The sequence below is a fragment of the Tenebrio molitor genome, chromosome 6, assembly GCF_963966145.1.
Source record: "Tenebrio molitor chromosome 6, icTenMoli1.1, whole genome shotgun sequence".
NCBI lineage: Eukaryota > Metazoa > Arthropoda > Insecta > Coleoptera > Tenebrionidae > Tenebrio > Tenebrio molitor.
In genome coordinates, this window is record NC_091051.1 from 11794896 (window position 1) to 11820626 (window position 25731).

Genomic DNA, 25731 nt, shown 5'->3' on the forward strand with positions numbered 1-25731 from the left:
ACACAAACCGTGCTAACAAAAATTAATGAAACATATTGTCACGAATAAATGCACAATATAGATATGCAAAATAAACATGTACTGATCCTGGGATTCATCCAGTCCGTTGACGTTCACGCACCTCAAAGATAATGAAGCGGCGAGCAGGATGTTGAATACAGGTAATGAGCTCATTACGTTGTTATAGTTTTAATAAGAAAAATATTTTCATAGGATATGCCGCAAAGCAACGATTAGTACGTGTGCACGCCCCTTTGATGGAATATTTCGAAGATAATTAAGAAAGTGGAATTAATTTAAAAAAAAAGCAATAAGTATTAGGAATGTAAACCAATAATACAATTTCAACATAAACCTGCTCCTCGCGATCTGCAAGCCACTTCCAAGGTCGCCTTTACCTTTCCACGTATCTTGTGACGATGGCAAAACCATACATTCGCCAGAATCGTCAATTAAAGAAAAGTACTACTGCATCTGGTTTTATGTAAGACTACAAAGAACCAGTCCGTACAACATGGCATTACATTGCAATAACAACGTAACCCACAGCTCGAGGCAGAGAATGCTCTTACTCTGCATTTTTTCTTCTGTTTCTGGCTCTGCAGCCGTTGAAAAAATCAGTAAATTATTTTGAATGCGATCAGTCGAAAAATTGAATCTGATTAAAAAAAAATGAATGAGGAAAACTATCGCACTGATTCACTATCGATCTTTTTCAAGTGATCGGCCCAGATAAATTTCAAGGATTGTTTCTTTAAAAATGTAATTATTGCTTAACAGCATATTTGTCACCTGCAACTAAATTTAAAACATTTAAAATATCTGTGTCACCTTTTTTTTGGTATTTTATCATTACTTCAGTAGTAACTACACGATGCGACAAAATTCCCATTAAAGTATTTGGGTCTTCAGTGCATACACTGCGAGGCGAAAAAAAAAGTGACCTGTTTAGTATTGCTTTTCTCGTATGTATGAATCCTGTCAAAATGTAGAGAATGTAGATCTTTCCATGTTTGTGTCACATCACGTTAGAAGCGTAATACTTCCATGTACAGAATACAAAATACAAGTAAAACACTCTGACAGGAATAATTTCCAACGCAAAACAATAAAAATGTGATTTATACACTATAACAGACGTGTCGTAAAGCGACGACCACAGTTTCCGCCGCCTTAAAAAATGTGTAATACAAAATTTGGCAACCCCGCAAAAAAAACTGGACCAAATTGATATGCTTTCTTACACAAAAACAAATTTATGCAACAATCAAAAGTAGCTCTGTTGGAAAAACAACTGAAATCGAAATTGACAATTTTGTACATTATGTTTTGTGGGAAGTTGGTAGGAAGACGATAAAATACAACAGTATGTACATATATTTAAAATACTAAAAATAAAAACCAAAAGACCATATCGTCATGTCAATTAATCGAGCTAACAAGTGCTCATAATTTATAACGTTAATTTAAATTTCATTCACTATCGACCCGTGAAATTTAAATGCATTACAACCCCAACTTGTCTCTTTAATGTTATTAACGGCAACAGTTCTAGCATGATCGATGTCGGAAGTTTAATGGTGTTCTCCTGGCATTATTTCTGAAAGTATGATCGTCATACATCACTGGAGGTAAAAGACAGGAAATGCAAAAGAAATTTTCTTTGATGATAGAAAATTCACTTTATCCAACGAGAAATTATGCCACAACGAATTGAAAATTAATTTATACGCCTGTCTATAAATAGATATAAACGTATTAACGCTACTAGACGACAATAATTTCTTATTGAATAATCATTTATACAGGGTGGGGCATCGTATAGGCGCACGCGAGAAATCTAATTAAATAAAATTGTCGAAATTTTATATACCTAACTAATTATTGATAAGGTATATTTGAGATTTTTTATTTACTTTTTTTTTTGTTAAAAATAAGGCCGTAACAGTTTTATTAGTTTTCTGAAATTAACTGTTACTTTACCAATAAAGTTTTTACACTAAATGAATCTGTATCTGCTAGCGCATCAAACCCCGGTGGCACAATTACAAATTTTGACTTGGTTACTTAAATAATTCGCTTTTTTATTTAAACGCAAACCAGACACGTGATTTATGGTCCAAATGCTATAATTTGCCAACAAAAGGACCATTTACTAGTAGCCGGCCGTTTTGAGCTTCTTACTTACAGCTCTGCCATAAAAATGACAGTTTCCATTGTCACCTAAATTTACGACAGCACAAGTAGCAGGTCATAAATAAAAATGATTTTGAAAGTTAAAATGTAAAACTGCGTTTAATTCAAAATCTAATTGGTGTTTTTTCCGGTGATTTCCTAAATAATTATAGGAAGTGAATCTGGGTAGGTCAGTATAAAAATCAGAATCTGACTTTTTGGTTGAAATTTACAATTTTTTTTTTTTGACTTTGTAAGTGAAAAATTATTAAAAAACTATGAAATGTACCTTACCAATAGCCAGGTAAGTGAAAAATTTCGACAATTTTATTTAATTTGAAGTCGCGATTTCTCGCGTGCGCGTATACAATGCCCCACCCTGTACATTATTAATAAAATGTAATTTTAATAAATCGCTAAAATGAAGCTTCCTTCAATCGGCATTGCCTTGAAATTTTTCTTTTCGATCACGATTTAAATTTTCATTTGAAAATGATGCACCGAATTACGTATACTAGTTTCAATTTGGTTGTAGGTCGTAAAATTTTATTGGATATTATGAGCGATTAACGGGCACAATGGTTGGGTTTGAAAAGGTTGGGGAGCGGCGCGTGCCGTTTGCCGTACAATGCAAATATACCAAATGTACAATACAACCCTGCTTAAAATATTACCTGCTAGTGGTAAACTAGGATTTATAAGCCCCGCAAGATCTTTAACTTAAAGTACCATAAAATTTTACGACCTACAACCAAATTGAAACTACAGTAGTTGAACTTTTTTTTGGGTTCATACAATTCGGTGCCATGAAGTTTTATCGTTTTGGATTTTTATCTGAAATCAGTATCTTTCATATCTATTATCATCAGTAATGAGGAAAAACAAAAAACTATTATAGATTGTAGATTTAATCAAACTGAAATGTACCTATTTATTTCCTAGAACAAAAATGTTGCTGCACAAAACTCTTGAATAGAAATCAATACATACTGATTGCAATGCACCTTAATTAACTAAGAATGGCAATGGCTGTAAGAATAAACATTAAGTAGCAATAACCGATAACAAGGCAGACAAGAAACTTATCGCGAGCCTTCGCTGTAAACGCAAATAGAAAATACATGGAACAATTCTAATCTAAATAGAGCTAACATTTTGATATTGCTTCGTAAAGCTTCTGTAGTATTAAATACACATACTAAATAATCTTTATCACAGTGGATTTGCTGAATATTTTTATCGTTACATTTTCGTTGGAACAATCATTATTTTATTGCTGTTGTTTGCTGATATTTCGTGACATTGAGGATGCCATAAAAAATGCATTTTCCTTTCCTGCACCTTTCTTTCGATTAATCCCATTATTATTAATCCTCGGGATTATCGGCCATCGCTGTCTGTGTGCAGTGGTTTGTGACGTCACGCCATGCAGAACAGGTGAATTTGTTCGAGGACAACGTACGAGAACGAATAAAATATAGATAATGTGCAATCCTTTCGTGGCTAGTGGCAATATCTTGCGAAACGTCGCTTCACGGTATTAAGATGATATTAAAGGTTACGTGCAATGCCAAAGACCTCTCCTACTTGATGAATTGACACAAAAAAGTGACGTTGAAGAAATCAGTGGAAAATAGTACCGGAGTTTTATTACAGTCATGAATTCGGTGTTTATTTCACATTAATGGGAATGCCCACGTTCTGTTAACAATGAAGTTTTTGTTAGAAACCGAAATTCTCGTCATCAGTACCAACATGTTACACGTCGGTGAACACGACCTTGCGTAAGCATGTCTCGCAGCATTTCCCTAATAACCTTGACACTCCACGATATAAAAAATCCCTTGAAAGCACCTGCCTTTAATAAATTGGTCTTTCGCTTATCCCACAGTAATACACAATTTAACAAGGCACACGTTGCGCTCGAAGGCCTCCGGGCGGTGAAGTAACCCAACAACGTTAATTATAATTTAAGTCTTTGACCTATTACGTCTTCGGCCGCGTGCTGTTGCAGTTGCAATCAACTTGTCGTCTCTCCACCATTCGAAATAAATCGCAACAAGTCAACCTTGGTGAGCAGAATGAAATTTTTATGCGTATGATATTCGCGAAACGACCTTGGCTCTTTCCATTTGAGCGATGAAAAATAAAAAACTCACCATTTCACGTCTGAGGATGGCCAATTGTGTGTCCAGATTGGTCGACTTTCGGCCAGAACCCGGAGTCAGTACCACATCACTGGCCCCGTTGATTTTCGGGTGCGGAGGGTACACCAGATGTCCCACGTTCGAGGGGGGTTGGCCGCGCATCGACGTCGTCCTCACGGGGGTCGGGGGTTTGGTCTGGCCGTCCAGAAGGCTGAAGCCGCTCAGACTTTTCGGCAGTGGAGGTAGGCCGTGCAGCGAAGACATTGTTTTTATCCTAGAAAACGAAACGATCAACAAATGGGGGAGTTATCAGCAGATGCGGTATCGGCATGAGGGTACCACGATCCTACTGAACAAACACCGAAATCAACGGACCCCGGCCATTTGTAATTTTATTATTTCGCGAAACGGATCTTTCATAATATTAAGTTAATTATAGTAAAGCTAATGCAATGTTTAGCAATATCGTGATAAAACAGTGACGTCCCGAGGCGCAAGGAAACATATTACGTAAACAAAAACAAAAACCCTCAGCTTTTGATCTGTATGTACCTTTCATAATCCAGCTTCAATTTATTTTTGTCGTCGTCTTCATTTTTAAGATCCTCAATTGTGATCTGACAACTCGATAATCTCACTTCCTGTCCATCACTCACTTCCACCCAGTCAGAATGTTGAATTTTAGACACATCAACACTGTCACTACTGCCGTAGATGTCCTTCGACGGCTTTCTTTGCCGCTTCATTATCTTCTCGTCCTCCATCCTCATGTTCTCCAGTTCGGAAATTAGCAATTCGTGATTCATTCTGTCGTCGAACTGGACTTTTTTCTTTTCTGAGGTCGAACTGTTACTATTACTGTCGGCTTTGTCGTCGATTACCACCACAGTCGGGGAATTTGTTTCAACAACACTCGTGTTGATCGTCACTTTGTTGTCTTCCTCGTTTGCTGAAACTTCCAAAACACTGGCGAACATCTCGTCTATCAAAGTATTGACATGGTTCCGATCGTTCAGCATTTGGTCCCACTGTTTGTTTTCGACACTTCCAAATTTGTCATCGTTGTCCTTTTTAACAAGACTTTCCGTTTCGGCAACCTTCCCATTACCATTGACACTTTCCAACTTTTCGACTTTCTTATCCTTCTCCCCGCGAAAACTGTCAACCTTTTTGACTTCCACCCGTTTCTTATTCTCCGGTTCGATCTTCGGCGACTGAAAAATGACGGTCCTGGTGCTGCACTTCACCTCTTCCGAGATTGACCTCTCGAAGGGTGTCGGTTTTTGCACGTTGACGTTCACACTTATTGTAGATCTTGACCTGTTGATTTCGCTTGTCGGTGGCGGTGGTGCCGTCCTAACTGGGGCGTTTTTTTGTACGTCCGGCGATAATTTTTTCGTTTTTGCCAAAGCTTCGGCCACCAAGGTTTTACTGGGTCTCGGGGGAACTGGCGGTGGCGGCTTACCCATCTTCGTCGAAGGTGTAGATCTCATCATAATCATTTTGTGACACACGTTAGTCACTCGAATGAATCACTAAGCGTTCACAGTCAACACACACCATCCTCGCCGGCTGTAAACCTACTAAATGCGATAAGCAGCTGAAGCGAGTAGAGGCCTTGCGACAGGTAGAAGGGGAATTAATGCAATAGTTAATAGGTGCTCGATGGAAAACACAAACAAATAATACGAATCTCGACGCACTGGTGAAAATACTTTCCCGTGGATTTTTTCCGAGGGGCAATTTTACTCGGTTAAAAAGACGATTCCGTCGAAAATGTGACGCATCAAATTGTGTTCTGCTTATTTGATAATAATGCCTCCATTAATATTTATCCTATTGGTGGAGCGCAAACAACGATACGCGGAAGAATGAAAAGATAACGGTAACCGCGGAAAATGTCAACGAGATTTTTCCGTTGCATTGCATTCCGAATGGAATAACTCATTTTTAACGCCTACATATTAGAAGACAAAGTTCACAAGGGATTGTGGACTGAAACTTTCAAACACGGCATTGAAATCACGATGTTAAATATTTTATAATCGAGAATAAATCCGACTTTCAACTAAATTGCATTTCGATATCACCATCTGGTTTCCATTACACCGACAGAGAAACCGTCACAGTAAATTTATTATCCCTTAATTGAAGCATACGTGTGTTTATCTATATGCTGCATTGTATTCAATATAATGTAAACCACAATTCATCCACTACTAATAGAACAATAATGGTTTTACATAAAGCAAACGCTCAAACAACTTTGTATGATATCTAAAAATTTCAAACTAAAAAATCTCATGCTTTCTAGTCGAAAAAAAGTGCGTTACATGCCAGAAAATAAACTACAAAATGCAACATTATATAACGTAACAAGTATTGCGAGAGTGGAGCATTGTCGTGACTAACTCGACATTATAACGTTTTCTTTTAAGATGAAATAACAGGAACAGTCGGAAGGACATTTACACTTCAAATATAAATTACAGCACAATGAGTCTGTTCTTTGAACTCTGTCATTATGTGACAAATTTCAAGGATCTCTTAATTACATTTAAATGGTGAGAAATTTTAATACTCATTTAACACTACAGTGAACTCGCTTAGTCAACCAAACGTGCAGCGATCGAAAGGAAATGTAGACAACTCTAAAAACAATTTGAAAATCGCAGCTTTGTAACGTGCAAAAACACACCAAAATAAAAAATTAAATATTTACAGGAGCCTAGGATAACTACTGTGTTCTAGGTAACTTTAGAATTTACAAAAATAAAATGGAATATACTCAGACGCACTCAAAATATATTTTTTTAATTTTTCACAACACCTTCAGCTTTAAGGTTTAATCACTGTTTATGTTTGTGAAATTTTACTTGTTTAAATGAGCAACATATGAATACTCTATTTTAAATTTAATTTGGTCTCAGCAATTTTGGAAGCAGAAAGCTGTAAATTTAATAAATTATTTATTTAAATCCTTACAAAACATTTTATTGTTACATATATCTGCACAAGCTTAAAAATACTTGTGACCATATTACCCCATCAACAATAAAACAGCCATTCTTTGAAATTACCTGAGGTCTATTTGTTGTTAAATTTCCAGCCCTGTCTGCACATAGGACACTGTTGGTTGACAGGCTGAGACTGAAGCCATTTAACGATGCAATGCATATGAAAGCAGTGCGAACACTGGCCCCAAACTAGCGGACAATCGTCACCTGGTAACTTACAGTCAGGACAGCATCCGTCAAAAGGCATGCGGCAAATACCACAATTATCGTCGTTTGCGACCCATTTCCAAGTAGCTACCCCAGTCCAGTCTGAAAAACGTAAACAATTAAACTCGTTTGTAAAAGTTAGGTTATGTACTGACTCACTCTTAATTGTCAATTTCATTATTTTTATTCCATGTGGAACCGATTTCTCTGCTGAATATGGTAAAATAATACAGATTCTAATCGTAGAAACTTCGTAAATACACAATACTTCCGAATTTCCACACAAATAGACTCAAATTCTGCAACCAACCAAACACACCAAACCAATCCTAGAAACCAATCCTATCCAAACTTTCTTTCAAATCACTAATGTTCAACGTTCCCACTTGCTGAGACTGCGCTCTAGGATCAAATTCACACGAAAAATGTGGGAAACTGAAACCGTGGGAATAAATTACACGTTCCGTAAACAATATAATGATTTTATTGTTATTTCAATTTAAAACAATCTTCTATAACTCTCATTAGTATATGTTTTAACACAAATACTTGATCAATTGCAACAATAGGGGGGACAGGGTACATCAAAGCGCATCTCAGTGTAATCTCATGTGACTGATGACAGCCTGATCAGAACTGAACTGTTTTCCGCAAACAGAACAGGCGCATGTTTTGGGTTCGATGATATTATGTTTTGACTTTCTGTGCGCTCTCAACGACACATTTTGCCTAAAACCGTCGCCGCAAATCTCACATTTATATGGCGTCTCATTTGTGTGTTGCCTTATGTGCGTTCTTAGCGCGAATTTACTTGAAAATGCTTTATTACAGTATTCGCAAATGAACGGTCGCAACTTTAAGTGTGCAGTCTTGATGTGTTTATTTAAATAAAAAAATGTTAGAAATGCCTTGCCACAACTCTCACATATGTGGGTTTTTTCACCTAAAAATAATAATAAAAAATCAGTGTCATGAACATTTTCTGAACTCACTTACCAGCATGCTTTTTCTTATGTAACAAATAAGGATATCGTTTTCTAAATACTTTACCACATTCTTCACAATTATATATGACTGTACTATGTGTATGAGCTAGGTGCCCCCTTAAACTCTCTAAACTTCTAAGACTGGCTCCACAAAGCTCACAAATTTGAGGTCCTGATGAGTGATTCATAATATGTTTCTTGAGATTACTCTTTGTGATTTCAGCATCACAAATAGGACATTTCTTTTTTTGGTGTGAGTGACTCATGAACTGCCTCTTAAACTGGAACTGTTTTTGGCAGATATCACAAGTGTATGGTCCCTGTTCCATTTCCTTCAGTTTTGGCTCTAATAACAATTTCACAACCTTTTTTGATTTGATTCCTAATTTAAACACTGTTGCTGACTCAAAATCATTTTTATCTTTACATTCATTATGTGCTCTGTTCATGTGAACATTATATAAACTTTTGTAGCGGAAGGTAACTCCACACTGGTTACATTTATGATTCATATATTTGCACTGTTTGTGTTTGTGTGACAGATGCCCCTTGTATTCATCAATATTATTAAATGATTTATTACAAAAATCACAAGTCTGCTTATCAGTGAAGTGTTCTTGAACATGTTTAGCTAATAAACTACCTTCCACAACAATACCACAAATTACACAATTTGAACAACATAACTTCAATAATTCTTCTGAATCATCTAAACTAGTTGTTTCTGTTTCAGCTTTGAGTAAATTAATGTCTTGAGCAGATTCTTGATCTAATTCTATATCAGGAACCTCCAATTTTACTTCTACATTATTTAAGAGGGCTAATTGTTTTAATTTCTCATCTGCTTTTAAAATATTCTGCTGAATATTGAAAGCAAGTTTCATATTCAATAAACATTTTGTACAAGTTATGGTAGACATCACGTCATTTGGATTTACCTGAAAACATCAGATGTGAATAGGACACTTCTATTTTTTTTTAATAACCTTGATTGAAGTTAAAGCTTCTAACATTTCTGCTAGATTTGTTTCTAGAAGAGAAAAACAAACTGATGGGTAGGCCAGACATAACCTACAAATTCTTTTACTCATAATTATTCCTATTCGACGATATTTTTAGGTAAATGCACCCAATTCACACCAGAAATTAACAGCTCATCTAAACGATTCCTATTTTCAATTTTTAAACATTATTAAAAATTACCGATAGCTGTCAATTTCTCGAAAAACACTATTTATTCATGCCAACCCTACGTTACAAAAGTTTCTATCCATTTTTTAAATTGAAATTCTTTAGTTACAACACAACGGTTGTTTTTCCACTGTACTCCAAATTAATATGGCACATATCAGGGTGGTTTCATAAGATTTAATGTTTATTTGACGAACTTGTAATTACTGAAGACATTCTCAAACCGCATATTTTTAAAAAACGGCACAGAAATTATCTGAAATGAATTCTCTCAATAATGTAAGTTTTGTTGAATGCGTACTAAAGGTTGGTGAACCTGTATGAAGTTTTCTTGACGAAGATGGTGGTATTTGGCGGTTTTGTGCTTCGGATAATTATATTTTTATCGTAAAGATTCTGCGTTATATTTAATTTTACAGTGGAATTTACTCGCTAACCGCTGATTAGTGAAATTAAAACACTTGTGGCAGTTTCTCCTGAAAGTGTTGAAGAATGGAACTGCAAAGAGGTGTTTGCAGTTTATGCTCAGAAAATAACAAGGTCTTAACATCTTCAGACGCAGAAGAGTTCAGCAAATTTCTGCCACAAATATTCAATGGGAACTTTATAACGGACACAGAAGTATGTTAATTATTAACTTTTGCAGTAGTATTTTTATCCATAAATAGTTTCAGAAAATTAAAAACCAGCTGAAAATTTGTTCAATCTGCTGTTACAAAATACAGTTGGCCAATGAAACTAAGAATTTGTTATACTTACACAGAGCAGATGAGAATGAAAAAACTAAAAGCAGTATTTGTCACTTTTGTAAAACAGAAAAGTGTCTAATGAAAGTGGAAAACAATTGGAAGTATTTCAATGAGAGAACTGAGGGTTATTTAGATTCTGCAGACTTTCCAATTTGTGTCTGCCCTCGATGTTTATTTTATTTTGATATAATTTTTAACATCAAGACAAAATTGTCACATAAATTTGTAAGTATTCACACAAACTTGAGTTACTATTTAACATGTTTTTGTATTTCTAGCCTTACTTAAGCTTGCGGAAGAAAAAATCAGGCCATGGCTCTCACAAGCAAAATGACACACCCAAAAGGAAATCATTTTCCAAGTCGCCTCCTGGTTCTAAGAAAAGAAAAATTTTTGATAACTGTTTCACATACCTTCAACCTTTATGCAATAATAACTATCACATTGATGAAGAGCTTAAACAAGACAAGAGATTATATAAGAAGATTGCATATGTTAATTTGAAGAATGAAAAAGATTTTGATATTAAAGAAACGCCTAAAGTGCGTCCTATAATTAAGATTAAATTAAAAACAAAACATAAGAAAAATGAAAAAGAAAGAGCTGCTAGACAATGTAAGTCAGAAGAAGTTGCAAAGAAAAGTGTTGAAAAATCTAAGGCCAGAAGACATTCTTTTGAACAAAAAGAAAAGTCTCCAGAAGTACAAGAAGCGCAACTTGATGAAACTCCCAAAGCTGCCAGTATTTCAGATCTCGTGCCTAAACGTAGAGTTTCAGTGTATATCCCTGAAAATGAAGACAGCAAGCTAGAGTCATCTCAAGTTGACATTAAGCAAATTGACGAAATTGTTGAAAAATATGCTACAAAACCAAGCTTAGAAGAAAATGAGAAAACAAGCGAGGAGAAAGAAATTTTATCTCAGGAAAATGAAGTGATTGAAGAGAATGGAATTGAGAAACCAGTTGTACCAGATGATACAGAAATAATAACTGAACAAGCAGAGAACATAACAAGTGAAAAGAATTTCACTGTAGATAATGAGCCGGAAGAAAATAACCAAGAGAATCTCAAAATAGATAATGAGTCAGAAAAGGACAACCAAGAGATTATCATAACTGATGACCCGATCCAAACTCCAGCAGCTGATCAATCACCTATGAAAACTCATATTGTGATTGAAAGTAATAATGAAGACAGTGATTCTAATTCTAGTGATAGAAACAAGAGTAAAAGTAACTTAGATGACAGTCTTAATGGATCAGAACGTAAAAAGAAACGTGTCACTTTCAGTGATGACATTAATTAACCACTTAATTGTAAGGATTTCTACTTAGTGGGTGTAGTCAAATCTACTAAAATTTTTACACTGGACACATTTTTTTTTACGTTTATGTCTAAATATATTTTTTTTTTTAATTATTATTACTGCTTCTGAGTTGAACATTTCAAAATAAATGATTTAAAAATGTGTATAGCTTTCTTATGATATTGTGTAAACCTCGTCGTCATCCAATTGCATGTCACAAACGCTCTGTTGAAGGGACGTGTAAGAAAATGAAAATTTGCTGTGTTGTGTCCAGAAAAACTCTTTTTCGTCGATCCATCGTATCAGTTTAATGAGATTTTGGTGACCTTCATCCATATTATCGCAGCTTTTAATCAATCGAATAAATGCTGGGAATAACTCTTCTCCTAAAATTTGCATAATGAAAAATTATAAATCAACGTGTCTGGGTATTTGATGTTATGGTAAAAACCAAGGAAGTTAAATTAGTCCAGTCAATAGAGACATAAAAATGGCTCCACCTTGCAAAAGGTACAGAAAAGTTTATACTTGGCAGGTATCTTCTATTAGGCATATTATTAATATTGACGAGTTTGCGACCTTGGGGGGTTGTCGCTCACCCCGCCATACTGGAGAATAGGGGTGGAAAAACACATTTCTGCGATTATTTCATTATCCGTGCGAGATACGTCTTTCTAAGTTATTATAAAAAATGTAGAGCGTACAATTCTCTACATTTTTTGTTCTTTATGTTTTTTTTGTCAGATCAATAGTTTCGTAGTTACAGCGTGTAGAAATCTAGAATTTCTATTATTTTTGTACTTTTTATTCTTTTCCACACCACCACAGAGGTAGAGCAATAGGGTGCATTTTTTTTTTACGTAGTGTCCCCGGTGGGCATAGTCTACGATGCAGTAGAAATTTACTGTTTTACTCTTTTTGGTCTCTTTGTAACGTAGACGGATCCAAATGATCTGGATCGATCGGTTTAGATGAGCTGAATTTATCAGAGTTTATGAATTCGAGAATTCCTCTTGAGAATTTTCCCCTTGTTCCTCAGGGTCATCATCATCATCATCAGGATCATTTGGCGTTTACCTGTTTCATTAGTATACACGTTGGAGTCCGATATTCCCGTAGACGGACAAACAATAAATGCTCGATTTCTACAGGCTGTAACTACGAAACTATTGATCTGACAAAAAAAAACGTAAAGAACAAAAATTGTAGAGAATCGTATGTTCTACATTTTTTGTAATTAGTTAGATATACGTATCTCGCACGGATAATGAAATAATCACAGACGTTCCAGAATCTGAAGATCAAGACGAACAAATACCTGAAATCAATGAATTTCTATTTTGGCAAACGCCAGATGATCTTAATGATGATGATGATGACCCTGAGGAACAAGAGGAAAATTCTCAAGAGGAATTCCCGAATTCATAAACTCTGATGAATTCAGCTCATCTATTACGTTCGATCCAGATCATTATGGTCCGTCTACGCAACATAGAGATCAAAAAGAGTAAAACAGTAAAATTCTCCTGCATCGTGGACTATGCCCACTGGGGACACCACATCAAAAAAAAAACGCACCCTATTGCTCTACCTCTGTGGCGGTGTGGAAAAGAATAAAAAATACAAAAATAAAAGAAATTCTCGACTTCTACACGCTGTAACTACGAAACTATTGATCTGACAAAAAAACATAAAGAACAAAAAATGTAGAGAATTGCATGCTCTACATTTTCTATAATAACTTAGATAGAGGTATCTCGCACGGATAATGAAATAATCGGAAAAATGTGATTTTGCACCCCTATTCTCCAGTATGGTGGGGCGAGCGGCAACCCCCCAAGGTCGCAAACTCAACAACATTAATAATATGCCTGATAGAAGATACCTGCGAAGTATAAACTTTTCTGTACCTTTTGCAAGGTAAAACTCCCTATTGATTGGACTAAATTGAGAGGAAGAAAGGTCAGTTTGAAAAAGCGATGCCACCCGCCAAACCATGGGCAACCATTAAAAGTTGCAAGGGTAGTTGGTAGGGACGTGGGCACTTTGTCAGTGACTGTAGAAGACGGGGCGTACTGGTAACATAAAGTACGGTTGGTGGGCAAAAAAAACTGGGACACTCAAAATTTCTTTTTTGTTCGACACTGTCAGAATTTGAGAATTTTCTCTTGTGTGAACGGATTTTGAGATAAATTTGACAACTTGTTAAAACGAAACGTCAAGCTAATTTTAAAGATTTTCAGCAATTTGGAGCCTTTGGGGGCTCGTCGAACAAAAAACCTTGTATTCAACTCGTTCTTGTGTAATTTGGGCTTTTTTTGGTACCTACTCAAAGCTCAAATTACACACGAACTCGTTAAATAAACTACTATACATTTGTATCAAGCTTTTAATTGTCAAGATAAAGTCAAAATAAAACTGAGTTTTACTATTCTATCACTGTTGACAGTTACCTTGTCAGCTGTAATGCCGAATCTAAGTAACTGAGTTCCAAAAACACCTAATTAGACAACGCCTTGGGGAGGGTATTACTAAACGAGCAAGTGCTAACGAGCTCGTTAGCAAAAATACTGTTTTTCTTCAAACGTCCGTAAATTATGACATTATCCTGCTGCATTGATAATGCTAAAGTGTCACTTTATTGTCATGGCATTTAACGAGCTGACGAGCGGCAGATAAAGTAATTATCTCCGCTGAGAGCGGCAGATAAAGTTATTATCTCCGCTGAGGGCGTCCGTGAAGTTATATTATCTCCGCTGATGAGCGACAGTAAAGTAAACTATATAGCTAAATCATTTGAAATTCCTACCTGGTTTCTTAACATGTCTTAAATAATTTGTTATGAAGGTTTGAAGAAAAAATAGTAGGTATATGTTATTCGGAGCAAAAATGGTTTTATCTGCTTTGGTTGGTTTGTTTGCCTCACTGCGTTCGGCAGCCAATCTACCAGCCGCAGCACATAAAACTTCATTTTCGCTCCTCATAACATAGTATACCTACTATTTGTGGCATTTTTGTCTTATGTCATCATACCATAGTAACTATGGTTAACTGTTAACCTATTTTTAGCAAGCCTGAATTAAACGGTGCAAATGTGCCAAATTTGGATTTGAACAGTTGTCATTTTTGTTCACCGACCGTACATATAAAAAAACGTTTTAGCATGTTGTTGCTGGAACACCACTGGCGTGTGGCGTCAATGCGATGCGAATGATACAAAGATACGATACCCGATGGGCTGTTCAAGGACGTTTACGGTCATAAGAGGTTGCTGCAGAATGAACAGTTGGCATCATTTTCAATGCACTACCAGCATAGGGCGCCTTCCTTCCTCTCAGTTTAACTTCCTTGATAGAAACGAACCTGCAGAAATTGCTGCCCATGTTCTGACCTTTTCCCTTCTAAGCAAGTCATTGTTTTCGTGAAAAATGTAAAAAGCCAACATCAAGAGAGGTGTCGCTTCGTAGGGTTGTTGCTGGTGCAGATAATACTCCCCCATGAATCTGTACGCTTGTGCAAGAAAAAACGCCAAATCGTGGTCCTCCGCCATGCCTTTCAAATCTTTCAGACATTCCAGACACTCGTTGGGTTTGCCGTGCCTTCAAAAAATGTGATCAAAACATTACTCAGATTCTGCAAGAGATATTTACTGGAGGTATGCGAGTGCCAACGAGATTTTCGCTTCACACGTTCCTTTTACAGATTTTCGCCGAACCGTCCGGTTCATCGCTTTAATAATCGTAGCAATCGCATCGGTGGTATTATCGAGTAACAGTTCACATCTTCCTCTCAACAACAAAGCTTCGTATTCGCTGTGATGGTCACAAGCTTCAGCAGCTCTTTTGCGAGCCGTGTTACAAACTTCGGCAGCCTTCAACGGATCGGTTTTCATCAGGACCAAAGCTTCCTCGGTCAGCGCTCGATAAAGCAGTCTGCAAGATTCAATAAAGACGATGTCTTGCTTCCTGTTCAGGATCTTGCTACAGTTCCACGACTTTCCCTTCGACATCTCCCGAGCCAGGTCGAGATAGTATTTCCCCGATTCCATCTTTTTACCATTCTCGACCAGATACTTTCCGATGATGAAATAAGCTATGGCTTCTTGTTTCTGAAAGTCTCCTGGATACTCCATCGAGACACATTGATACAACAGCTGCTCCCCCAGCCACCACCAATCGTCGGAGCCAAACGCATAATGTGCCGCTAATCGCAACATCTCGTCCCATTCCGTCGCAAGATCTTCCATGTTGTGAGCAATTTCCGCCTTCGTCAGACACTTGGCGAGCAAATCCAAGTTTTGTTTGGAGTTGATCAGTTGAGGCCTCAGCCAAGTCACAGTTCCCGGTCCGAATTTCTTTCTGGTTTTTGCTTGCAACTCCAACAACTGTCTAATAAACTCTGCTGTGTTTTCGAAACCACTTTCGATAAGTTCTGCAAGGAGGGCTTCGTGGTAAGGTAGGCGGTGTCGTCGGATTTCCTGTACGGTCAAGATGGGCAAAGTAGCACGCAACTTCTCTCGTAGCGCTTGCTTTTTCTGTTTTTTTATCCGCTCTTTCTTTACGGGTGACATGCTCAAGTCGCACACTGAGTAGTCGTCATCGCTGAAGATGGAAGACATTTTAGACATCTTGCGCGCTTTTGCCCCAGATCTATCGTTGACAGTTATTCTTGAAAAAACAACTCACTTGTCAAAAATAAAATTTATTTTTAAAAACTATGACACTATGTTTTTGTAAATGTAGTCACAAATTCGGAACAACTTCGTGGAAAGGTTAAGTAGTACAGAACAATTAAGGTCAGATTTATAACGTGGCAATGTGACGACCGTCATGAATATTTTTCCAAAATGGTGTCAGGTTTGGAAGAATGAAATAAAAAAGATGTTACAATGTTCGTCAGCTACATCTATTACATATCGTAAATATAAATTACTAGTCCCAAATTTATTAAAAATATACAATTCTATCACACTACAAGTATACTCATAAATTACAGATGAGAACGTTTAAGCTTTGGCCATTTTCCTCGGTTCTAACCTTACTTTGAAGCCTTCGGCACGTTTAAGAATAATGTCGCCCTGGAGTTGGAAATCTCTTTCTTTCAGATCAGAGAAAATGCGATAGTTTCTCAAAATGGTGGAAAGAAGGATTTTTAATTTCAACATGGCGTACTTCCGACCTAAAAATTCTATTTAGGCCAAGAACGAACAGCAGTTTAGATACTTACCGACACAGCTGCGTGGTCCTGCACTAAACGGAATGAAGGAATAATAGTGTCTGTTAGCTGTACGTTCAGGGAGGAAGTTGTCGGGATCGAATTTGTCGGGGTTAGTGTAGAACTCTTCAAGGCGGTGAATCTTGAACGTTCCAACCACTACTGTGCAACCAGCAGGAATTGTGTAATCTCCACTAACTAGAAATTTAACAAGAAATCGTTATAAAACAAATTTTTGAGTTTACTTTATTTGTAAATACCCAGTTTGAGGTCTTGGTTAAGCTGGCGTGCAATGACTGGTACCGGCGGGAACATGCGAAGAGTCTCCATGAGGCAACGTTCCAAATACTTCATTTCTAATGTGTCAGCAAAAGTTGCAGGCCTGTCCGAATCGCCGAAAATATCGTACAGTTCTTGTACCACTTTATCTTGAATGTCTTGGTGGACGCCCATCATCGACAAAAAGAAGCTGCTGCCAGCAGCTGTGGTGTCATGGCCTTCAAACATAATCGTGTCGACTTGCTCTTTGATCTCTTCGTCGTTGATCACAACACCATTCTGAGATGCTTCGATCATCAGATCCAAGAAAGCCATTCTCTTCTTTTCGCCGATGTCGTTGTCGTCAACGTCGAGATCGTCTTTGAGACCGGCGCTCTGTCCATACGAGAGACCTTCGACGACGGTTTTAGATTCGGTGTGGTCGTGAGTTTTGGTCTGAAGTTCAACGGGAACCTCGGCGGTTGAGCCACGGATTCCCTTAGCGAAATCTTCTCTCTTGCGCTTGATCACTTTACGAGTGAGACTGTGAATTGTGTTAATGAGAGTCTCTTGGTATTTCGCGTAGCTAGTTCTGTTGAAGATAATGTCAGGTCTCAACCAGAATTTGGTGTGGCGAAGATGTAAAATGTCGCACATTTTCATCACGGCCATGGCGTAGTCGTAGCCGCTTTGGTCTTGCGTCTTTTTGCTGACTCCCATCGCAGTTTCTGTTGATGGTATTGTAAGAAATAAATTTTATCGCCTGGAAAATTACATACCCAAGAGCATTTCAACAGTAGCCTCCGACATGTAGTCGTGACAATCGAATTCTTTGCCAATTTCCTTCTCAAGCTTCTTAATAACATCGCGACTGTTGGCGTTGAAGAGGTCGATAAATGATTTCAAAACGTTCAAGTGGAAAGTTGGGGCGATTAGTTTACGGTGGGCTTTCCATTTTTGTCCGGTGGAAATTAAAAGGCCATCGCCCAACCACGGTTTGAAAAATCTATATTCTGATGATTTATCGATGTGGACGTAACTGCTTAAAATCAATTCCACGTCTCGAGGGTCCGTTAAGAAGACGAGCAATTTAGGACCCGCCCATAGTTTCACCACTTTCTTGTACTCGAAGGACTTTTCATAGATCTTGCTGAATACCTCTACATAAAAAGTATAACAATTTTATTTCGCCATTTCTAACATGTCGGTCAAACTTTATCGTTACATTTGAACACGAATATAAAAACAGTTGTTTTCTTTAGTATTATTTACTTACGAAATTTCTCAAGCTTATACATGAATGCAAGACAATTTTATGTAGTTTACCTTGAAGAATATGTTTAAATCTGTTTCACAGAGAAATTAATTTCATGTTTCTCTTTATGTTTAAAATTTAGCAAACGGTTTCGACACATTAACATTGAGATATCATCACAAAATGAAGATTTCGCATTACATTTGAAAACCTATCAACTAAATTTATTGTTAAAAAAGTAATTAACCAAAAAAAAAAACATTTAATTTTTATTTAATACCTATCTGTTGAAATAATTTCGTTGGATAAATAAAAAAAAAATATTTACTTATGATATTCTTTTTCGAGAAATGTTCTATATTTCGCCTTACAACATTTTTTAGTCGCAAATAACACACTTAATTATATTTTTTTCGTATAAATTAAATAATTATTAGGGTACTTACGATGTGGTTTTCCAATTAACTCTAGAGCGTTGCCCAGAATTGGTAATCCAGGGGGTCCAGGTATTTTAGCGGCGAGTTCCAACATGTGCCGTTTAGATATCCTCCAGTAAGCGTACCATAAAATAGCAGCCGGAACGAGAAGAAAGTAAAATAAATTGGATGCTGTCAGAGTCCCAGTTGGGATTGCAGCGTCGGGGCTTGTCACCGTAGCCGACATTATTTAAACAAAAACTAAACTAGAACTTGAGGTTTGCCACTAAAGTGTGAAGCTAAAATTCGGACGCATCCTTTTATACGTTGCCCGATTGACGCAATTTATTTTGTGTTACTGCGTGGAGTTTTACTCATAAATAAAATACAATAGGCGGACACTTACTTCGCATAATTATTGTTGATACAATTTTTTACTGTACAGACCTTAAAATGGTAATTTTTCATATAAAGGAAGTGCGGTTGAATATTAAAAAGGGGCAAAAGTTATTATATACAGGTACGACGGCGACGTCGCACATATCTCTGTCTTTTTCGTCTTTTTACAAATGAATTACAGGCTGACATAGTTTTTCCTTAATGCATTTTCAATTGCATTGCTTTTTGGGTAAAAATTGCTTGCGATAAGCAAAGGAAAATCATGTTTATTGAATTTTTGAGAATATACAGGGTACTTACTACCTATCTATAAATAATTGTTGGGTCAAGCCAGCTTTGGAAAAAAATATTATGGTGCCGCCTTTTTGAAAACAGATGCTCAATTTTAATTATTAATAATTAATTGTCACTTCTGATATTGACGTTTTGTTCGCGCTTTTCAGTCCAGTTTTCTTCGCTCCATATATTCGTTTTATTAATAAACACCAAAAATCTGTATCTTTCAATACAAATTCAATACGTCCGCTTTTAGAGGTAAACAGACTGGCAACATTTGTGAGGCTAGTTTTTAACGTTTTGTCTTTTTATTTTCTTGAGGATGGTTTATTCTATTGAACAGAACACGGTCATTGTTTCTTACTTTCAAACTGAAAGGGTTTATTAATGATGAATGGAAATATTTATTATCTGTTTGTAAAAAATAATTACAGGAAAAATATCTGGACAACATTCATGATTCATGACGATTGTTTATTACATTGAACGAATTGTGAACAGGTTTTTAACAACAGAGCAAGGGTAAATCATCAGGAAGGCCACCAGTATCTGATGAAATTGTCGAGGATTTAAGAGAAAGGGTGGAGGAGGAAGAGACTCCATAAATGTCTGTCCCCCGGTTTATGTATCTGGTGTAAAATCTGCGTTGTGCATGTTGTTAAATAAATGTAAGTTTTTATTGAAAAACCTGCAAGACCTATTTCGGGTTAAAAACCAACAACCTAACCTAAAAATGTGACATTCAATATATCGTTCGTTCATTTAAATTTATCGTCAAAGTAGGCGTTGAAGACTCGATTGTAAACGCATTATACGGATAAATGATCACAAATGAGCTTTTACACGAGTGGTGCGTTCTCAATCGACTCTCCAACGCCAACTTGACGATAAATTTAAATGAACGCACGACATTAAGCGGCACATTTGACAAGTTTTCATAGCAAGCTGGATCTGACAATCATTTGTAGATGCACTGTATACCCTGAATACTATTTTTTTCTGTTTCTGTCTACTGAATGATGAAATATTTTTTTAATCCTAAGAAATGTTGATTGCAATTGTAAAATAAATTATTTATTATTTCAATTGGAATATGTATATTGATAACATAATAATATAATAATTTTTTGTTCGACACTGTCAAAATGTGAGAATTTTCTCCTGTGTGAACGGATTTTGATAAATTTGACAACTTGTCAAAACGAAACGTCAAGCTAATTTTAAAGATTTTTAGCGATTTGGAGCCTTTAAGGGGCTCGTCGAACAAAAAAACCTTGTATTCAACTCGTTCTTGTGTAATTTGGGCTTTTTTTGGCACTCGTGGACCTTTAAAACTCTCGTTAAATAAATAACTATTATAATATCGTTTTCACGTTTTTGTTAACATTTGCATTAATTTATTGTTCTGAGGGATACCTAAATATTTCTCGATGATTGCGTTCGCAGCATTAATATACAGTATGTCCACGAATTGAGTTACAAAGAGGTATTATGATTGACAAAAAATTTTTTTATTTGAATTTCACATCTGGGGATTAAGCCCTGCTTGGCTTGAAACTAATTTTAAGTATATTTTCGATTATTTCAAATCAAGGAAGCCTTGGTGGTTTAAGAAAAGTAGGTATCTGTTCTGTACTAACTACGGCAAAACGTCAAGAAAAGATGTTCACAATCTAAAATCATCACTCCATGCAAAATTTCAGAAATATCGGCTTACTTTTATGAAACCGTGTCTGCTTATTGTTTGCAAACCCAATTAACTAAATGTTTTCTTATTTTTTTAACATTTAGTATGGAACCAGTTTCCACACATTTTTTCACGATAGCAAAGATCGCCAGTACCATAACAATGAATTAAGTATGTTCGCTCTTGTAGAGCCAACATTATAATAAGAAGAAGTTGATTAACACTTACACCGTTTTAATGTGTAGTCTGACGTTTTATTAACTGCTTAAGCACATTTGCAGTAAGTAGCTATGGTAATGTGATTTTGAAGATAAGATTCGCCTACTCAAATTTTTCATGATTTTTTAAATAAAAAAGTTCCAAGTCCAAATTTTCGAGATAAATGCGAATAAAAAAAGAACTGTTACAGCCAGTTTTAGGAGCCTGAAAAACAAGCAGGTAATTTTATCAAGAATGGCTTTTTCTGTAAAATTCAACAATTTTTTTTCCCTCTTTGTAACTCAATCCGTGGACATACTGTAGATGACGCAAAAGTCTTACCTTATTCCACTCTAGCTTATTCCTTTGATATTTGAAAACCATATACAGGGTCGCTTCAAAAAGTAGCAAAATATTTTCACAACGGTTTAGCAGAACTCGTTGAAATTTGGCACACAGTTAAGGCGGCCTTACACCAAGGCAACAATTGGCAACAGGTTGCCGGCAACATTTTTTAGTAATGACCGGCAACATTACTAAAAAATGTTGCAGGCAACATGTTGCCAATTGTTGCCTTGGTGTAAGGCCGACTTTAGATTTTTTTTTAAATAGCACGGGGGGTCAAATTTAATATTTTTAAAAAGTATGTATATTTTTTTGTGGTTTTTTTGGTTAGCCTTGGAAATGTTGTCTTTAGTTATCAACAAAAAAAATGTTTAAACGCGAAATACTTAATTTTTATGCTAAAAAGATTTTCAAAATGGCGGCGATGTGGGCATGTGTTAGTTACATCACTGAATTCACAAAAAATACTCTTTTCAAAAATATAAAATTTGACTCCCCGTGCCATTAAAAAAAATCAAGTTAGCCTTGTACCTTCAAAATAAATGATGTTAGAAAATTGAAAAAATCTCAGATGATAGAATTTAAACACTGACTGAGGCCTATTCTGTAATTTTTAAAGGGGCGTTAAAATTTTAGCGTCTTTTAAAATTCAAAATTTCAAGCCCTGATTCGTCATTGCAATGACAACTTACTTTAACTGCCTTTAAAATTTTGCGGAGCAGTTACAGAATACGCCCCACTGTGTGCCAAATTGCAACGAGCTCTGCTAAACCGTTCTGAAAATTTTTAGCGACTCTGTATAAACAGTTTTAGTCCTTTCACCTACTAGTCCACTCAGTCGGTGATAAAAATTGTCGTTGCCTTACAAAAGGCGGAGTATTAATGATTTTTAAATATATTGTTTGTTGTTTGAGTAACGAACGACCCTGATGAAAACTACAAGTTTTCGACCTTGGGGGCGGTGAATGAAAGGTGCAAAAAACATGTTTTCACAGAATAACTTGATTACAGTACATTATATGAGAAAAATGTTCAAACAAAAGTTTGGCAACTTCTTTATTTACACTTTTCTTGTAAGTTTAATAAGGACCAAGATACAATCGACGAAAGATGCAATTTAAGGAAATTTTTACTCCAAAAAACATCAGACTATATTGTTAGTAAATTTTGTAACTGATCAAATCAAATATTTTGTATAATATAATTTTGTAGTATACTATTAATAATTATATTTAATACATAATTGAATTTATCAATATTATTAGTACCTACTGACTGAATATGGTCGAGAGCAGGTATATTGTTCGATCCAATTTTATTAATACTTATGATACAATTAAAAAAAATTCAAAATAGTACCTATATTTTCTTAGTTCATCCCCGTATTACTTTTCCAACTGAACTTTCATATACGCTGGTACCAATAATATTGATAAATTCAATTATAAATAGTTATTTATTACACAATATATTTGATTTGATAATTTGCAAAATTTACTAACAATAAAGTTTGACGTTTTTTTGGAGTAAAAATTTCGTTAAATTTTATCTTTCGTCGATTATATCTCAGTCTCTATTAAACTTACAAGAAAAGTATAAATACAAAAAAGTTGCCAAATTTTATCCTTTACAACTTTTATATCAACATTTTTCTCATACAGGGTGTTTCAAAATTGGAGAATTCCGAATTCAGAGCGTGGTAGGAAAGGAACCAGTGGAGCTCGTAAATATGTACTAAGAAAAAAAAATTCGCTCTTCCTGGAGAAGATATAAGCACTTTAATTTTGTTCAATTCATTGCAAGCCTGCATATCCAGAGTTACAAAATACTATTCTAGCTACGTTGCCTTTCCATTTTTAAGAAAAATTACAAAAATTTAAGATTTTTTTACTCCAAAGTAAAGATATTCTTCAAAAAATTGTTTTACGTTATTATTTTCCACAATCATCCTCACCATAAATAACAATAAACACTGAATTTGAAGAAAACTCAGTTCAAAAAGTGCACCTTCAGACCAATGTATCTTTGTGAGGGGAGTCCCGATTTTTTTTAAATTTCTATATTTCCGCTACTGAAGTGATCCCCTACAACGCTCTAAATTGGAATTCGCGAATTTTGAGACATTCTGTATAATGAGTAAAAATTTCGTTAAATTCGATTATATCTCAGGCTCTATTAAACTTACAAGAAAAGTATAAATACAAAAAAGTTGCCAGATTTTATCCTTTACAACTTTTATTTCAACATTTTTCTCATATAAAGAATCGTTATGGAGTTATTCTGTGAAAACGTGTTTTTGCACATTTCATTCAAGATGGCGGCTCGCGCTCACCGCCTCCAAGGTCGAAAACTTCAGGGCCTCTATATTTCAAAATCATTACTACCCCACTTTTTGTAAGGAAAAATCCCCTAGTGACTGGGCTATACTGTTTTTATCGTGAATTATATAGGTACATAGTTTATTGGATATTTTATTGTTGTTTCTGTTTTTTAAACTTCTTATCTGGCATGGTTTATTCATGGTTTTTTCAACTTCTTATCTGGCATGGTTTAGTCAGTCGAAAAACGCTCTGCATGGAAACATAAAAATACAAACTAACCAGAAATTTAATACAAATACAATTATATACATATTAAGAAAGTTATCAAAAATAAAATTTAAAAAATGACATTAGGATGAATTTGATGACATGGAATTCAATAATTTCTAACTAAAACTTTATTGTGTTAAAAGAGTAAAAGACCAAATTGCATGTAATGGTAGAGTATATTTTCCGATCATTGTAATTCATTTTTGATGGATTTTAATTTTAAATTTTGCATAAAAAATGTAAATATGTAATTTAAAAGTGTACACTTTGTTTGTTAATTTAAATGAATCAGTAACCTTCATTGCTGATTAACTTAAACAAAACTATTTAAATGTTTTTTGCAAATGTGGAAAATTTATACCGGCAATGACCAAATACCATTTTCATTAGGTAATTATAGCGAAGCATCAGCTTTAAGGGGGAAAGTACAAGACTGCACGCGTTTGTCTTTAGTAAAGTCGATCGTCTCTGGCAAGAAATCATCAGGATTAAGCTATTTGAAATGGAACAAGGACTCAGCTTATAACATTTAAATGTGACCGCACTCTTGGTTCTGGTGTGGATAATTCGACACGAATCGAACTGAAATAAATTTAAATAAAGAATTTAATTTGTTTCTGCATTTTTAGAAGTCAAAAACAGTCACGTAGGAAAATAATTGTAAGCATTTAAATTTATAATGAAAGAGTATGAAAAATTCCATAAAAAGTGTAATAACGTGATGATTATGTGAATTTTTCCCACGAATGAGTTTTAACAAAACATTTTTCTTCTACGTTCGTCATAAGAAAATCCACGACACTTGTTCACCTGTTCGTGAATTCCAAGACCCTGAATTTGTGTCTAAATTTCAAAAACTTAAACCAATTCATTTGAAAAACGTGTTATATTAAATTTTAAAAAGACTTGGAACGTAATATTTATAAATGAATTTAAACTTTTTATGTACAAGAATTTATACTTACTTTTCTACATCACTAAATTCATTATGCAGGAAACAAAAGTAAATTTTAAAGAATTATATTTTTGCCCTCCGCGTTGTAGATATCTAGATAAACAGTTATTGAGATGTGTTAAATGGTTGCATAACCTCAAAATTTATATGGAGTATCGGGAAGAATTTAGGATTGTTTATTGCCAAATACTCCTACATATTTTTAATTTCGTTAAACGGATTTTTAATAATCAATAAACTTGCTCTAGCTACAGTTCGGCGAAGGGTAATTGATTTATGATTTCACTTAGCAAAGTTTTATTTTCATAATCTACCTAATTAGTAATTCTAAAGCAATATTGAAGCATCATGTTCATGA

At 35.4% G+C, this 25731-nt stretch overlaps 6 protein-coding genes across 7 annotated transcripts; 1 reads left to right on the forward strand and 5 right to left on the reverse strand.

Annotated features, from left to right (window-relative positions):
• Positions 1-4487: 4487 nt before the first annotated feature.
• Positions 4488-7870, reverse strand: lmgA (lemming A). Of its 2 annotated transcripts, XM_069051759.1 has the most exons (4): positions 7815-7870; positions 7706-7756; positions 7403-7648; positions 4488-4596 (listed from the first exon to the last, which is right to left on the reverse strand). In XM_069051759.1, exons 2-3 carry the CDS (start codon positions 7722-7724, stop codon positions 7410-7412), a joined length of 258 nt encoding a protein of 85 aa, XP_068907860.1. In that variant the 5' UTR covers positions 7725-7756; positions 7815-7870; the 3' UTR covers positions 4488-4596; positions 7403-7409. The 2 variants fall into 2 exon arrangements, with proteins under 2 accessions (XP_068907860.1, XP_068907858.1); XM_069051757.1 differs by having other exon boundaries at positions 7706-7869.
• Positions 4853-5902, reverse strand: LOC138133154 (nuclease SbcCD subunit C). The gene has a single exon (XM_069050953.1). It carries the CDS (start codon positions 5822-5824, stop codon positions 4853-4855), a length of 972 nt encoding a protein of 323 aa, XP_068907054.1. The 5' UTR covers positions 5825-5902.
• A 142-nt stretch (positions 7871-8012) lies between the features above and the next one.
• LOC138133797 (zinc finger protein 43-like) lies at positions 8013-9766 on the reverse strand. Its single transcript, XM_069051756.1, has 3 exons — positions 9519-9766; positions 8543-9470; positions 8013-8489 (listed from the first exon to the last, which is right to left on the reverse strand). Exons 1-3 carry the CDS (start codon positions 9621-9623, stop codon positions 8143-8145), a joined length of 1380 nt encoding a protein of 459 aa, XP_068907857.1. The 5' UTR covers positions 9624-9766; the 3' UTR covers positions 8013-8142.
• A 271-nt stretch (positions 9767-10037) lies between these two features.
• LOC138133795 (histone-lysine N-methyltransferase, H3 lysine-79 specific-like) lies at positions 10038-11943 on the forward strand. The gene is made up of 3 exons (XM_069051754.1): positions 10038-10344; positions 10392-10697; positions 10751-11943. The coding sequence occupies exons 1-3, from the start codon at positions 10216-10218 to the stop codon at positions 11777-11779; spliced, it is 1464 nt and encodes a 487-aa protein (XP_068907855.1). The 5' UTR covers positions 10038-10215; the 3' UTR covers positions 11780-11943.
• Positions 10050-16523, reverse strand: LOC138133796 (uncharacterized). The gene is made up of 3 exons (XM_069051755.1): positions 15430-16523; positions 15143-15378; positions 10050-12165 (listed from the first exon to the last, which is right to left on the reverse strand). Exons 1-3 carry the CDS (start codon positions 16404-16406, stop codon positions 11954-11956), a joined length of 1425 nt encoding a protein of 474 aa, XP_068907856.1. The 5' UTR covers positions 16407-16523; the 3' UTR covers positions 10050-11953.
• A 139-nt stretch (positions 16524-16662) lies between these two features.
• Cyp4g15 (Cytochrome P450 4g15) lies at positions 16663-19233 on the reverse strand. Its single transcript, XM_069051753.1, has 5 exons — positions 18953-19233; positions 18031-18411; positions 17254-17979; positions 17006-17191; positions 16663-16957 (listed from the first exon to the last, which is right to left on the reverse strand). The coding sequence occupies exons 1-5, from the start codon at positions 19167-19169 to the stop codon at positions 16785-16787; spliced, it is 1683 nt and encodes a 560-aa protein (XP_068907854.1). The 5' UTR covers positions 19170-19233; the 3' UTR covers positions 16663-16784.
• Between the last annotated feature and the right edge of the window lie 6498 nt (positions 19234-25731).